A 14528-nucleotide genomic window follows, 5' to 3' on the forward strand; every position below is an offset into this window, starting at 1 on the left:
GTCTAATTCTCTGGTATTGTATGGGAATGAGGTTCTGCCATACATCTTATTCTGTTCTTATTAAAGGTTATCATTCATTCTGAACCCATCTTCTTCCCTTTGCCCACTGGTCTCCTTCCTTTCATTTTAGTTTCCTATTTTTAAACATACTCACCCAAACACACATGACATTTTATATATAAATTCTGTATTTCACCGATGAGGACAGATTTTTTAAAATGCTCTATTACCTATTTAGTATCTTTGCTGTTATAAAGAGTACATCAGTAAACATGGGTGTGGAAGTATCTGGTGTGTTGATGTAGAGTGCTTTGTAAAATATATGGGGTTCTATAGTTGTGTCCTATGCTAATACTACTTTTAAGAACTTTGGTACTTGTTGACATGGTATTTGAAGCTGTATTTTGAACTTGTACAGTTAACACCATCTCCTTTCTGGAGTATATTTTATAGTGACACTTGTAAACTCTTAAGATATAAATTTGCAAACTTTTAAGATATTCCTTATGGTTACCAAAAGCAGGATAAGAGGAAAGGATAAATGATAAATATTTTTTTTTATTAAAAATTTTCACTTCCTCCCCGCCTCCCTTTTTTGTTTTCAACATTAGAGAAATTTGGAAGAATTAGTAAATATTTTATTGCCATTACTACATGTAAAGTAATTGTTTTATTGATAAAAATATTTTCACATTTAGGTTTTCACTTCCAGTTACAGCAACAGCAGAAAATTGCATTCTTACTATTTATTTGTATTTGGCAGTTCATCTGGACAAACAGAAAGTTATTTTAAAGGATGGTAAGTTGTTTAAGACTGATTTCATTCGTTCTCTATTCAGGTTCTTGTTAAGTAAATCTACCATTTTTAAATATATTGTATTTATACTTAACAAAATCCATGTTGCATAACGATAAAGTAGTTGCCTATCATGCACAAAGTACTAGTGTGATAGCCAGAATCTGGAAAAAGTAACTTAACACATGTTTTTCAAACATTTTTTGCTGCCCAACGCTATGTTTGTTATTGATGATAAACTCTAAGCATATCTTTTTGCATAGATTTGATATTGTATCTGAATATGTACAGATAATAGATTGAGCCTTATGTCAGTCAGATGAAGTATTATCCATGGATGTTTGTAGTGACTTTATACAATTTATGATGATATTTGTGTTAGCCTTGACAAATGACAATGTTAAATAGGGTTGTTTGAATAGAGCGCAATATTGCAAATGCATAACAGTTTGACAGGAGGGCCAGCAGTCTGTACAGTGTCAAGTCCATAAATTTCCATTTCAAGTTAGCCATTTTTCCCATTTTAATCAGTTGTATTATTCACTTGCCTCTGTAAATGTTAGTCAAACATCTTAAATATACTTGGACCCATTCTGTCTCTTCAGAGACTAGAATCTTTGTGACTTTTCAGAAAAAACACACAGCAGCAGTAAACAGATCATCATGCAGTACAACTACATTGAAATTTAAATATTTAAGCATGTATCAGAAGCTATAATTAATTTCTGTTTATATTCTAGTCACATGATTAGAAGCCAGTATTCTCTTCTGGCTTAAATTTTTCTTTACTTCCTTCTACTCAGGGTCTAAACTATATTTGTACACTTTCCAGACAATTTCTGCCTCACAGTTATCTGCTTTAGTTGAATTTCCAACAAAATGTCAGGAAGAAACAAGGAGATTTCATTTTCTCAGGAAAATGCCATTGGAAAAATGGGCAGATTCAGGTCATTCATTTCACATTTACTTTTTCTAGATTTACCAGTCAAACAAAAGCAAAACACTTATTTTTCTAGCGGTAGGAGGAAAACTTAGAGAACATTGATAACTACTTTTACTTCAGCTAAGAAAAATATTTTTGAATGCAGCATGAAGCAATATTTTACCACTGAGCACAATTAACACTGTTGAATCTTTACCATTTCTCGCCATCTTCAAACTTTTTCAAGGATTTTCTCATATACTACTACTTAAGTCTACTTTATTCTCTCTAAATGTTCCCTCAAACATATTTAATGGAATCATTTTCCTCTGTCTGTTCTTTTTAATTTTGTATATAAGTCAGGTCCACTTTCTTATAATTCGTATGCTATATATTCAACATCTAATCAGAGATTCAGAAATTCAGAATACAGATTCCTTGATTGTGCTTTTCTTTGGATTTCCTAAAGGACAGCCAAAATTGCAGGATTGAAATAAAACACCCATCTGAAAGATTAACATTCTTCTGCATACCCCATGTCTGCAGCTGCAGATAAATTCCATTTGATGTTCAATCCAGAACCCTGAGAACCATTTTAATTACATCTTCTCTCTCATACTCCATGTTGATTCTGTCCATTTATATTATTTTATTCCCAAATGTCTTTCAAATCCTTTTACTTCAGTTCAGTTCCTGCTGCATACATTATCAGGTTTTCATGAAGTCCAGGCAGGGTTATAAAGTATTCTCAGGCCCTTGCAACGCCCCTCCCATTTATAAACCATGCTTCATACTCAGATAACAGTGCTATTTATAGATTTAACTTTACTCTTTAATTTCCATGCATACAAACTTTCTACAATTGGGCTAGAGACATAGCTGAGCAGCTAAGCACATGTGTTTTTCTGTTGCAAACCAGAGGGCTGCTTGTTCATCCTGTCTTCCTAGCTAGCTTATCCCCAAAATAATCACAAAGAAACTGTATTCATTCAAACATTGCTTGGCTCATTAGCCCTAGTTTCTTATTGGCTAATTCTTACATCTTGATTTAACCCATTTCTATTAATCTGTGTGTCACCACTCATCTGTGGTTTACTGATAAAGATTCAGCTTGTCTGACTCCGGTGGCTCCATGGCTGCTCTCCCTCTCTCTGATTTCTTCCTCCCAGCATTCAGTTCTGTCTTCTCCGCCTGCCTAGGTTCTGCCCTATCAAGCCCAAAGCAGTTTCTTTATTCATTAACCAATGAAAGCAACAAACAAACAGAAGGACCTCCTACACCTTCTTTCTTCCAGAGGACCCGCATTCTGTTCTCGGCACCTATATTGGTGGCTCACAACTTCCTATAACTATAGCTCCAGTAATTCTAATGTTTTCTTCTGCCCTCTCGAGGCAACCATACATAGATGCCCAGACAATCTCCCTCACACACAAATAAATATTCCCATAGGTTGAATGGAATTTACCCATAATCCCAGGACTGGGAAGTCAAGGCAATAATGTTTCAAAGTCAAGACTATCTCAATGGTTTCTAAAGTGTCAGGGATAAGAAAGTCAATCTCCTCCCTGTTGTTCTTTCTATAGGCAGTTTGTGATTGTTAGAGGAGAGACTTATGCACCTGTAAGCAACTCTAATTATGTACAGTGGGCAAACAAATAAACAAAACCAAAAATATGAAAGGAGAAAGGAGCATAGCTGAGATGAAGAAGTGGATCAACAGAGAAGGGGACAAGAAAAGATAATGAGGGCTAACAAGATAGAAATACATTTTATGCACATATAAATATATTAAATGAAACCCATTATATAGTAAAGTACTAGCATTTTGAAGTCAACAACAAGGTTCCTATGTCATAACTTAGGTAATGACTTCATTGCAGCAGGCTTTCTTTTCATCCACCAATCACAACACAGAGGTTCATTATTAGTTGTTAATACTCACCTGGAGCCTGTCAGAGAGCTGCCTTCAACGGGGAACTTCCACTAACTGAGAGTTGCATTTACCTGCTCCAGTTCTAGGAAGTTGGTGCCTGCACTGTGACAAATGTTTTTACTTAGCTTTTTGTTTCTACTTAATGTACCAACTATTCAAGTGCTGACTGTACTGCAGAGACGCTTAAAGGAGCCATTTGTTTATTATTTTATTATTATATTTTATTTTCAGCTATCTTAGGCCCTATGTGAAAATCCAGGCCCCAAGTTGGAATGTCAAATGTAGCAGACATTTTCATACCTCAAGCCACCAAATCATGACATGGAGACCTGTTAGTTAAGAATGCTCACCCTTACTTTATGCTTGTCGAATTCGCTCTTATAATTTAATTTTACCTGCTTCTATGTTTTGCTTCAGATTTATATATATGTATAGCATTTGCAATATATGTATCTATACAAAGTTAATTAAATAAATATTATGAGTTTCAGACTCTATATAACATTTCAAACTGGATTGAAATATCAGAAATGGTATCAGCTTGTAAACAAGAAGTGATTTCATTTTAGATAATCAATTAGGAAAAGATAATAACATTTAAATTGTTTTACACATTTTTGTGCTAAAAATAAATGTTGTTCATTCTCTAGTACTTTGGCTTGTCTAATAATTCCATTCAGTTTACAAAACCTTACCGCAATTTATACTATATTAATTTGTCATCTCATATAATAACATGATTGATATTTAGTATTTTTCTTTTGCTATTTTATATGAATTATGGAATACAAATTAAAGAATGTGATATGAAATTTCACGCATATTTCTGTGACTAATTATGCTCTAATATGTCATTTGTAGATAAACAAGCAAGTCTTAAAAAGCCTAGAGGCAGTTTTTTGATTCCTACGGTTCCACGCCGGGATTCCAAATCACTTTCTACACATTTTTCGAAAAGACCATCCCTTGTTCCTAAAATTACTGATGCTGAGCTTACATGTGGGAACCTATTTGTTGGTATGTGAAAAATGTATAATGCAGTTCTCAAATCTAGTCCATTATAATGATCTTCTCAATACTACAAAATGTATCAGGCAATAAATTCATAAAAAAAATCACAGTCTTAGGGTTCTTTTACTCTGGCTAAGTTTCTCAATGATTAGCGATAGAAACTCTCTGCATTTACAGTATTCTTAATACCTTAATAGTATTCTATATACCAAAATTTGTACCTCCTGATTCCATTCATTAATTGAGTAGAAAACCAAGGAATTGTGGGTTTTTTTTTGTAGTTAACTAAATGTTAACTATCCTGTTGATCCCTTATAATATTTTCATAACATTATAAGTACCCTCTATGTACAGGTTATGAACTGCTGTTTTAAGGGTTTTATTGTATATTTTTTAAGCTCGATCCAAGGTAACTAGTCTTAAAAAGTTGTAAGCATAGATAAACAGGGGAGTTTGATATTATTTGAAATTATCATAAAATATACCTTTCTCTAGATTTAGATCATGTGATAAAATTAATTTTTATTCATTGGTCAAATAGAGTTTCAATTGTGTGCATCTATGCTTTTTTGTAATTGCGTTGATAAATACTTTTGACAGAGTACAAAATACTAATTTATACTTTTTAAAAATTTCATAATGGAAAATATTTTATGTTTAAATGAATACTTAGAGACATTTTGAATATGTAGTTGACATTTTATTACTGTAATTCTTTCAACTAAAGTATAATTTTGTATAAGTAATGTTTAAAAATGTTAATCAGCTTTTCTTATGTAAACAGAAGTAAACAGTCATATTTTGAGAATTATTTGTGAATAAATTCCTGAGAAGTATAAAACATCACTCTTTTCTATATTGAATAAGTATACTTTAAACTCTTGAGTATTTAAAATGATTAGATTATTGTTATTATTATTTTAAAATATAGTAGATGCACATGAGTTTATTAAAGAATATGGAATGCTTTGTTGAAGGGGTTTTTATTTGACTGTTTTAGTAGAGCTAGCTAAAAGAATATGCTAATCAAATGATATATTTACATAACAATTTTAATTTTAGGGATGGAAATTTCACGTGATCGTTTTGACTCAGATGAAAGCATTTCAGATAGAGCCTATGCTGGATCTCTGGAAAATGAAGAGAAGAACCAACAGTTTTTTGCACCTGAAGAAGGATCAAAGGCTTATGAGTATTTTCAGAAGGTTGTTAATGCAGCTCAGACCTGGTTCAGTCTCTTTGGCTGGCCTGAAGGGCCCCATTCTCTTTCTATTCCTCAGACAATAAGAAGGTGATCTACACATATTTTATAAATTCTTTGATTTGCATTTTTCTAAAGTATAGTGTACTTATTCAGATCATTTTAAATGAAACAGACTTAATATACTTTAAACTGGTAAATCATTAGGAGACTGTCAAGACTAAGAAAATACAAATTTAAATTCTGTGATTCATATGTGCTTTTTCAACACAATAATTTTTATTTAAATTAGCTTGTTTGTGGGCATTAATTCTATAAAATATTGAGTTTTCATTTTGACCTTTACATGCATATACTGTACTTTGACATTACTAACTTCCCCATGTTCTTTTGTTCCCGTCTCACTGGCATTCTTCATCTTTTGAATAATCTCTCTTCTGCCTCCAGGTTTTTTATAATTTAGATTCTGTTTATGATAGGAAATGCGATTTTTTTTCTAAATATTGTTAACTTTCTTTCACATGATATCTTTTGCCTGCAGTTTCTTACAAGCAACATGATTTTATTCCTCTTTATGTCTAAATGTGTGTGTGTGTGTAATATTTTTCTCATTATTTCTCTGTAGATAGACAGGATGATTACATAACTTGCAGGTAGCTATACTGTCTAATTCGATTTCTCTGCATGATGTGAAGGAGTATTATTTATCTTTATCTTAGGACCCTCTTTTATGGAATAGAACTCATTGGATTGAGGTTTTAATTGTACCCCAGAGGTCTCATATATTATTATCATATTGTTGGGTTTTTTTTTTCTCTTTGAGTCTTTGTTATTTGGCGGACTGCCACTCAGCTCCCAAATAAATCACACAGTGAGTATTATTATTTCATGTAAATGCCTGATCTTAGCTTCACTTGTTTCTGCCAGCCTTTCTTATCCTAAATTATTTCATCTACCTTTTGCCTCTGGACTTTTATTTTTCTCTATTTTATATACCTTTCTTTACGTATTTTCTCCATGGCTTGCTTCATAGTTGGGTTGCTGGCCCCTGCTGTCCTCCTCTCCTTGTTCTATCTTGTTCCTTCTTTCTCTCCTTTCAGATTTCTCCTTATATTTATTCTCTCTGCCTGCCAGCTACACTTATCCTTTCTCCTACCTCACTATTGGATGTTCAACTTTTTATTAAACCATCAGGTGCTTTAGACAGGCAAAGTAATTCACTTTCACAGAGTTAAACAAATGTATTATAAAAGAATGAAACATATCTTTGCATCATTAAAACAAATCTTCCACAGCACAAACAAATGTAACACATATTAAAATAATATTCTATTCTACAACATTGAAATCTTTATTTCTTTATTCGTATCTGAAAATAGTAAATCCTCAACTTTCTTCAATCCTTCATATTTTATCTTATTCATTGCTGTCTCTGTTGATAATTGCTTTTCACTGAGTTTTCTATTGTGTTCCTGAAATTTTCAGTTCTATAACTTCCATTTTTTTTCAGAATTATTTATAAGACATGGTATTGCTATGTATATGTAGCTCTGGGACTCTTTGTGTATACTATGTTGGCCTTAAAATGTGGCAAATTTCCTTTCCTTTCCATTCCAAGTACTGCAATTACAGGGTTGCTCAGTGTTACCCTGCTACATCCAGGGCCTGGGATTCATTTCTTTTAGTCATCTATTTATTGAGTTTTCTTTGAAGTCAATCACCATTTTTAAATTGTGATATTAAAAACACTGAGATTTTTGGAAATATAATTTTCCTTTCACCTTTTTGTTTTTCTATGTTTTGATATTTTACTTTATAATATTAGGATGTTCAGCTATTTTATTGTTATTAATCTTTTTCAGTTGTGAGTGTTCTCTTTAGAACTCAGTACATGATCATGTACACATAGAAGACAAATAGTTGCAAGAGCAACCATGTCGTACTGAAATGGATAGAAAAATCAGTTAAGGTTTACTGTTTCCACAATAATAGAAAATAAATTGGCAAACAATGTAGAGTATAGTATGATATTAAATTTAGTAAATTTAAAGAACTTGTAACAATGAAATAAAAGTTTGGTAAGAAAGGGAAACAAAACAAAACAAAGAAACAATCAAGGTTGACTTAAGAAAGAAAAAGTAAAGGGTGTGAGGGAGTAGAAAATATAACAGTAGATTTTAAAATTAAAATGTCTGATCTCTGAAGAGTTTGGGAGGAGGGGTGAATATGATCATGTGTTGTACGGACATTTCAAAGAACTGGTCAAAACACATATTTCTAAGAAGGGACCTAATTACAAAATTTGAGAAAGTGTATGCAAGTATAATTAAATATAAAATGAAATGTAACGTGAAAGCAGTTTTAAAGAAAATATGAATAAAAGCAATATTAAAACAGTAAAACGATGAGTTAAAGAAGAATGTAAAGACTGAAGAATTTTTTTCTAGTTCCTTTGTTAGTGGAGTACACTAGGAATTTTTCACATCTAGTGTTTATTGTAGTTAGGAGGTGTGACTTTTCCAAAATCTCCTAGAGTCTTGGAAGCAGGAGAATATCAAGATTTTTATTATGTTGGAAGAAGAAAGAGAGCCTGCCCATCTTAGCTTTATCAGACCACACCTGGCAACACAAGAGTCTACGGGTTAGAAGATCATGAGACTACAGTCATCTATCTTTAGGACTGAGCCCAGAGCTCTCATCCCCAACTTACAGCAAACCTTCATGTAAAAACAACAGCTGCAGAGGCCAAACAATCAGACAACCATTGTTTTTGTCCTTACACAGTATTCTGCAAGTAATTGTGCTTGCATCTTTCTGCACAGAGCAGGATTTGTCATTAAACTTATTCATTGATTTCTTATTTGTATTTTGTATTTTTCTAGATTTTCATGTGACTTATACCTCAATGATAAAACTCCTGTATCTTGAACATAATACATGCTGTTAATTTAAAATCTGTGGTAGAGTGTATTATCTGGAGCCACATGTGTCTGTTGTTATTGGATGTTATTTATTTTTCATTTACATAATTTATGATAATGCTAATTTTCTCCATTAAATATTTGTTTCCTAATAGTAATTCTAGAATATAAGAGCTTTACTGTATTTTATATTTTTGAGGGAGCTGGGAAGAATACAATGTAAATAATATAGCCATGTTTGAGATTTAACCCTTTTCTAATACAATATACTATTAGGCTATTGAGACCATTTCTACCAAATTTGAGAGGTGCTAATCCAAATGACTTCTTGGATACTTTTAATTTCTCAATCTGAGCTCATAATACATTTGTGATTTTATTGTGAACAAATAGTTACATAGTTTACGATGGTTTATATAACAATGTAGAAAGCAAAGATTAGTAGATTATTTTACTCCATTAAAATGAGAATGTATTGGCAGTCTGTGCAAAAGATAAAGGAAAACTGTATCTTATTTAAAGATTAGCTGTGTATATAGGATCAGTAGAATTCTGAATTTATGTTTTAAATAAGAATCTTTGCTAGATCACTGTACAGGTTATTCTAATAGTTAAGACCCAAATATGGAGAAAGTATGTGAATTTATTTTTGTTTATACATGTATGATATATATTTTAAAATTTAAAATTATCACAGAAAGTATAGAAATTGTGTTTAGATTATAGAATGCAGGATTGTGCCCAGTGAGTTGAGGTTACTTGCCATGTTAACATATACTGAATGAATGAGAGCAAGAATTAACTCTTATTTTGGGTCTTTTCTCAAACCCAGTCTGTTTCCAATTCACTTTTTGAGCCCCTAAATTGCATCATTAGTGATAGACATGTAAGTAAAATAGTGTGGAATCTTCAGGAATATTTAAGAATTTAATTTGTGCTTGCACATAGTACCTACATGAATTACAATTTTAGTTTTATTGTTCTTTCTCCCTTAATATAATTTGCTTTGGTTATTGACCATGTTTTTGCACAAAGAAACATTTTGAGCCTGAGGTTTATTTACTCCTTTTATCCCCCATAGGGATGTACAGAAAATACAATTCAATTCAGCATCGTCACCACCCAAGAAATTTTCCAGACAGTATGATTTTTCCAAATATAATAAGACAATTTATGATGTGGTACTTAACTTGAGTGGAAGACTGCCACCTGGAATTAACTCAAACCAGTCCTTACCTGTGGATAACATTGAAAGGGTGATCCAGCTCCATTCACAACATGCCTCACTTCTAGACTTTATCACGTAAGAGCTAAGATACACTAGTTTAAACATGTAATCCTGGCTTAGCGGAATTGATGAATGGATGAATATGCAAGTGGATGGATTGAAGGAAGTAATTATTACTTTGTTCAAAAATCTTGTGTTTTACACATTGTAATTTATATTATAGAGACACATACACTAGTTAACCTAAGTATCCCATATCCTTTTTAGATGCATACTCTGATACACATTTACATACAAATTTAATCATGTGTTCAGGTCGTTGAAATGGCTTGTTTAAACAACTTGCTCACTTATAGGGCTTATGATGCTAATTTGGATTAATTATAAACTGCAAGGTGATATGGATAGTCTTAGTCCTTGGCCTGTTTTGAAGGCATATATATATATATCATAAATCCAGTGAAGAAAAAAGGTGAAATTAACAAAAATCCTTAGATTACTGTTAGCATCATATCTTTGATTATGTGAGGGACAGGCTCACAATTCCCCATATTCCTAGCAGAGGAACTGTTGATAGTAGACTGCTCCTGGGGAAAGAACAGTCAGCTACCATTAGAAAAATGGACCTTGGTAGATTGCTCATGTTTCAGTGGATGATTCTATAACCTTCTTCAAGAGGGCAACATTAATTGAATTATTGTGTCATTAAACAGAAAAAGAACACATGAATATGGGAATAGACTATGTTTGGGGGAGGGCCTAGGAGAAAAGGAGGATGGATTGTGTACTGGGTATGATCAATACTTTCTAAACTTGTATGAAATTATTAAGGAAAAATTATAAAAATTAAAATCTTTCACAGACCCACATGCACAGATAGATATTAGTGTCCTACTCTTGTCTCATTAAAGCTCAAATGCATGACTGATCCAGATTCTGAGAGAATTGAGATAATTTGCTAGCTTTTCTTTAGGAAAGAGTAACACATTTAAAATACAAAAGTGGATGACTGACTTAGCATGGTATTGTGAATGTAAGGAAACCTGAAGTTGAATTTGAATCTTTAATGACAGTGAATATTTCCCTTTCCCAAAGCCATGTTTCATTAATGATGATAATAAGGGACAGATCTGAAATTTTGAGTTTTTAACATAAGAGATTTAAGGAGTTATATAACATTAATAAAACACAGCATATATGAAAGTTAAAGTTTTACTTTTTCTCCATATCTCTAAATCATTGATTCTCAACCTTCATAATGCTGGGACCCTTTAATACATTCCCATATGTTGTAACCCCCAGTCATAAAATTATTTTGTTGATATTTCATAATTGTATCTTTGCTACTGTGGTGAATTGTTATATGAATATATGGCATTCATAATATCTGATATGTAACCTCCAAAGGGGTCATATGCACATGTTAAAACCACTGCTCTAAATGAAGTCAAAGAGAGAGGATGGGAAAATTATGTCGGTTATAGAAAATATCAAGAATACAATTATGTAAATAATTTTAACTCTGCTGTGTGCTTTTTTTATGGAAATGTGCCCTATATAAAATTCCTATGATGGAACATTGAGTCCCAAAATAAGAGTATGTGGAAAAATGTCTCCAAGTTAAATAAAGCTGGAGCCATTGGTAGGGCTTGGATCCTTATAAGACAGATATTGGGAACTTTATTGAAAATTTGACATTTAAATATAAAAAGTAATTTTCTGATTTTGATCTTCAAAGGACTAATTTAATAAGGTAAACCCACTACTTAAGGCAAATTTCAGATACATTTATTTTAAAATGACATTTATATAACTTACTGGAATATTCACTTGGAAAGAAAGAAGGTTTAGGTACTTAGATCTGTGGTACTTCTGATTATTTTTTGCACATTTCCCAGTAGTCTTGACATTAACATGGGTCATTCTGTTTTGACATTTTTTATATGACCATTATAGGTATGTGAGAATGATTTTTTGGCATTATAGCCAAGCCATTCAGATTTATTTATTCTTTATCAGCAAATTCATTGCTGGCAGGATATGTTCACTGTGATAAAAATTACTTAACATTTAGAAAGTGACAACATTGTTAATAAAATTGTATCGTTAATCAAAGATATGTGCATATGTTTCATCAAGGAAATAAATGTATTAAACTTCAAAATATTTGTAAATGTTATTTGCTCCCCTCTAAAATTGATACCTCTGTGGGTATGGACATTTGTTTACTACTTAGTGGTTGCATGAGTCATGTTTAGATTTTAAGTTAGGATTTTAAAGACCTCTAATTTTTGAGGATTACATTTAGAATTGATTAATTAATTATAATTATTCTTGTTTTCAAATACTCATAGTAAACTTAGGGTACTGAAGCAGTAGCCTATGCAAAAGCATAACCAAATGTGTCATTAATACAGAGGACAAAAATAGACATAAAGTCTACTGCTGAGCCAAAAACATAATTGCAGTCTAATTAGTCATAAAGTTAGGCTTTGAGAAATATTGGAAATAAAAAAAGTGGTTATCAGTGTCCACAAGTGTATTAATCATCCTCAATTTTTACACAGCTCTATTCTGCTAGACAATAGAGTACTCATAACTAACAAGTTATATTCCTTCTTGATAAGCTTCTATTTAATTCAACCTGTTTCATTAGGCTGTGAGTAGCCTTTGTTAGAAATGATAACTTCCTTCTTAAATATTTCATTGCTTTAGTCACAATGAAGTATTCTAGTTTCTCTATTTGCCTCTGAATTGTCTGTCTCTTGTTTTATTCTCTTTTAAACTATCTCACAAGATTTCAACTTAATGGAATTATATGTACTACAATTCTTATTTATGCCTTAGGTTGGATAGTCTTGGTAATGATTCATGTTACAAAGAAATAAAGACTTTTTCAACACTATAGTAATTTAAATATGATGGCTATTTATAGGATGAATATATAAAGGGTAAGAGTTTTAGGTAAATTGTGTGATAGTCATTCATATGTTATTGGATTACTAATGATCTCATAGATTGATTTGTTGTATTTAAACATTTTGTAGATGTTTTTGAAATTGTAATTGTTATGACAGTAATAAAATATCATCTTGCTTCAAAAGACCCAAGTTGTAGGATACTATATATTCAATGAACATATAAATATAGGTGTGATTACAAACATTAAATTTTCTCAGTATTCAAATTTTATAAAGTTAATACCAATACAATGCATAATTTCATTATTGACAGGGGATTTTAAATTAATTATACAAATATAACAAATATGACAATATTGAAATAATGTAACTGAAAATCACAGCAAGTGTTTAAAAAAGTTCTATAATTTGGGATTTTCTTTCAGTGCTCAAGGTGGATGTATTTCTCATGTACTTCCAGAATTTTTACTTGGACCAGAGGATTATAAGAAGTGGCTTGAAATTACAGTAAGATAATATCTAGGAAATTACAAATATACGGCCTTTTTTAAATCACCAGTTTAAACTTTGTGACTTTTGTATCTGAAATAATCTAAAGCTTAAGCCCCTTTTAATAGATAATTGTGTGTGTGTGTGTGTGTGTGTGTGTGTGTGTGTGTGTGTGTCAATGGGAGGGCATTAATTAACAATTTTCTAAGATTTCTGTTGAAAAATGAATACTTGGCTTTTTTTTTTTACTTTTTCCTTTCAGGATTATTTGTGTGGTGTGCATGCATATATGTGCTTGCTTACATGTGTGTGTGTGTCTTCGAGCACTCTTCTATGCTTATGTATATGGAGGCCAGAAGTTGATGTCAAGTTTGTTCTTTACACTCTGTCTTATAGTTTAGTCAGGGTCTCTTGATTGAACCTGTATATAGCTGAATAATCTAATCTAGCTTGCCATATTGTTTGTTTTTTTGGAATCCAACTTGTCTGCTTTCTGGGCACTAGGACTACAGACAGACCACCAATCCTATCCCACATTTACATGGGTGCTAGGAATTCAGGCAGACATGATGATAGAAAAGGAGCTGGGATTAGACATGGTGCTAGAAGAGGAGCTGGGAGTTCTACATCTTGCAGGAAATAGGAAGTGAACTGACTCACTGGGCATGGCTTGATCATATATGAGACCTCAAAGCCTGCCTCCATAATAGCACACTTCTTCCAACAAAACCACACCTAGTCCAATAAGGCCATACCTCCTAATGGCTCCCTTTGGGTGCCATTTTCTTTCAAATCATCACAGTGGGTAACTTTTACCCCTGAGAATTATCTGTGTGAGTATTTTATGTGATTTCACAGGGGTAAATGTATAAAATGATCATTCAATTTTTTTATAAAAAGGAAAAAATCTTATATAATTAAAATTTGATACTAATTTTTGAATTTTTATTTATGATGTTGTATTTCATTTCTTCAAGACCTCCACTAAAAATACAGCTCTCTGTAAACTTAAGGAAAAGTATTCAGTTAATATAGATATGGATAATTTTGAAGCCTGGAGTACACGGGCATGGACAGATGTATTTCTTCAGATATACAAGGTAATA

General features: G+C 32.0%; 1 protein-coding gene across 1 annotated transcript in view; it reads left to right on the forward strand.

Annotated features, from left to right (window-relative positions):
* Positions 1-14528, forward strand: part of Cfap47 (cilia and flagella associated protein 47) — a 274541-nt gene that overhangs the window by 99279 nt on the left and 160734 nt on the right. The window contains exons 27-32 of the mRNA XM_048427634.3: positions 699-799; positions 4513-4668; positions 5725-5953; positions 9866-10087; positions 13359-13440; positions 14400-14522. Coding sequence (XP_048283591.3) covers positions 699-799; positions 4513-4668; positions 5725-5953; positions 9866-10087; positions 13359-13440; positions 14400-14522 — 913 coding nt within the window. The remainder of the gene's footprint in view (positions 1-698; positions 800-4512; positions 4669-5724; positions 5954-9865; positions 10088-13358; positions 13441-14399; positions 14523-14528) is intronic.

This window comes from Myodes glareolus, chromosome X, assembly GCF_982192425.1.
Source record: "Myodes glareolus chromosome X, mMyoGla1.1, whole genome shotgun sequence".
Classification (NCBI taxonomy): Eukaryota; Metazoa; Chordata; class Mammalia; order Rodentia; family Cricetidae; genus Myodes; species Myodes glareolus.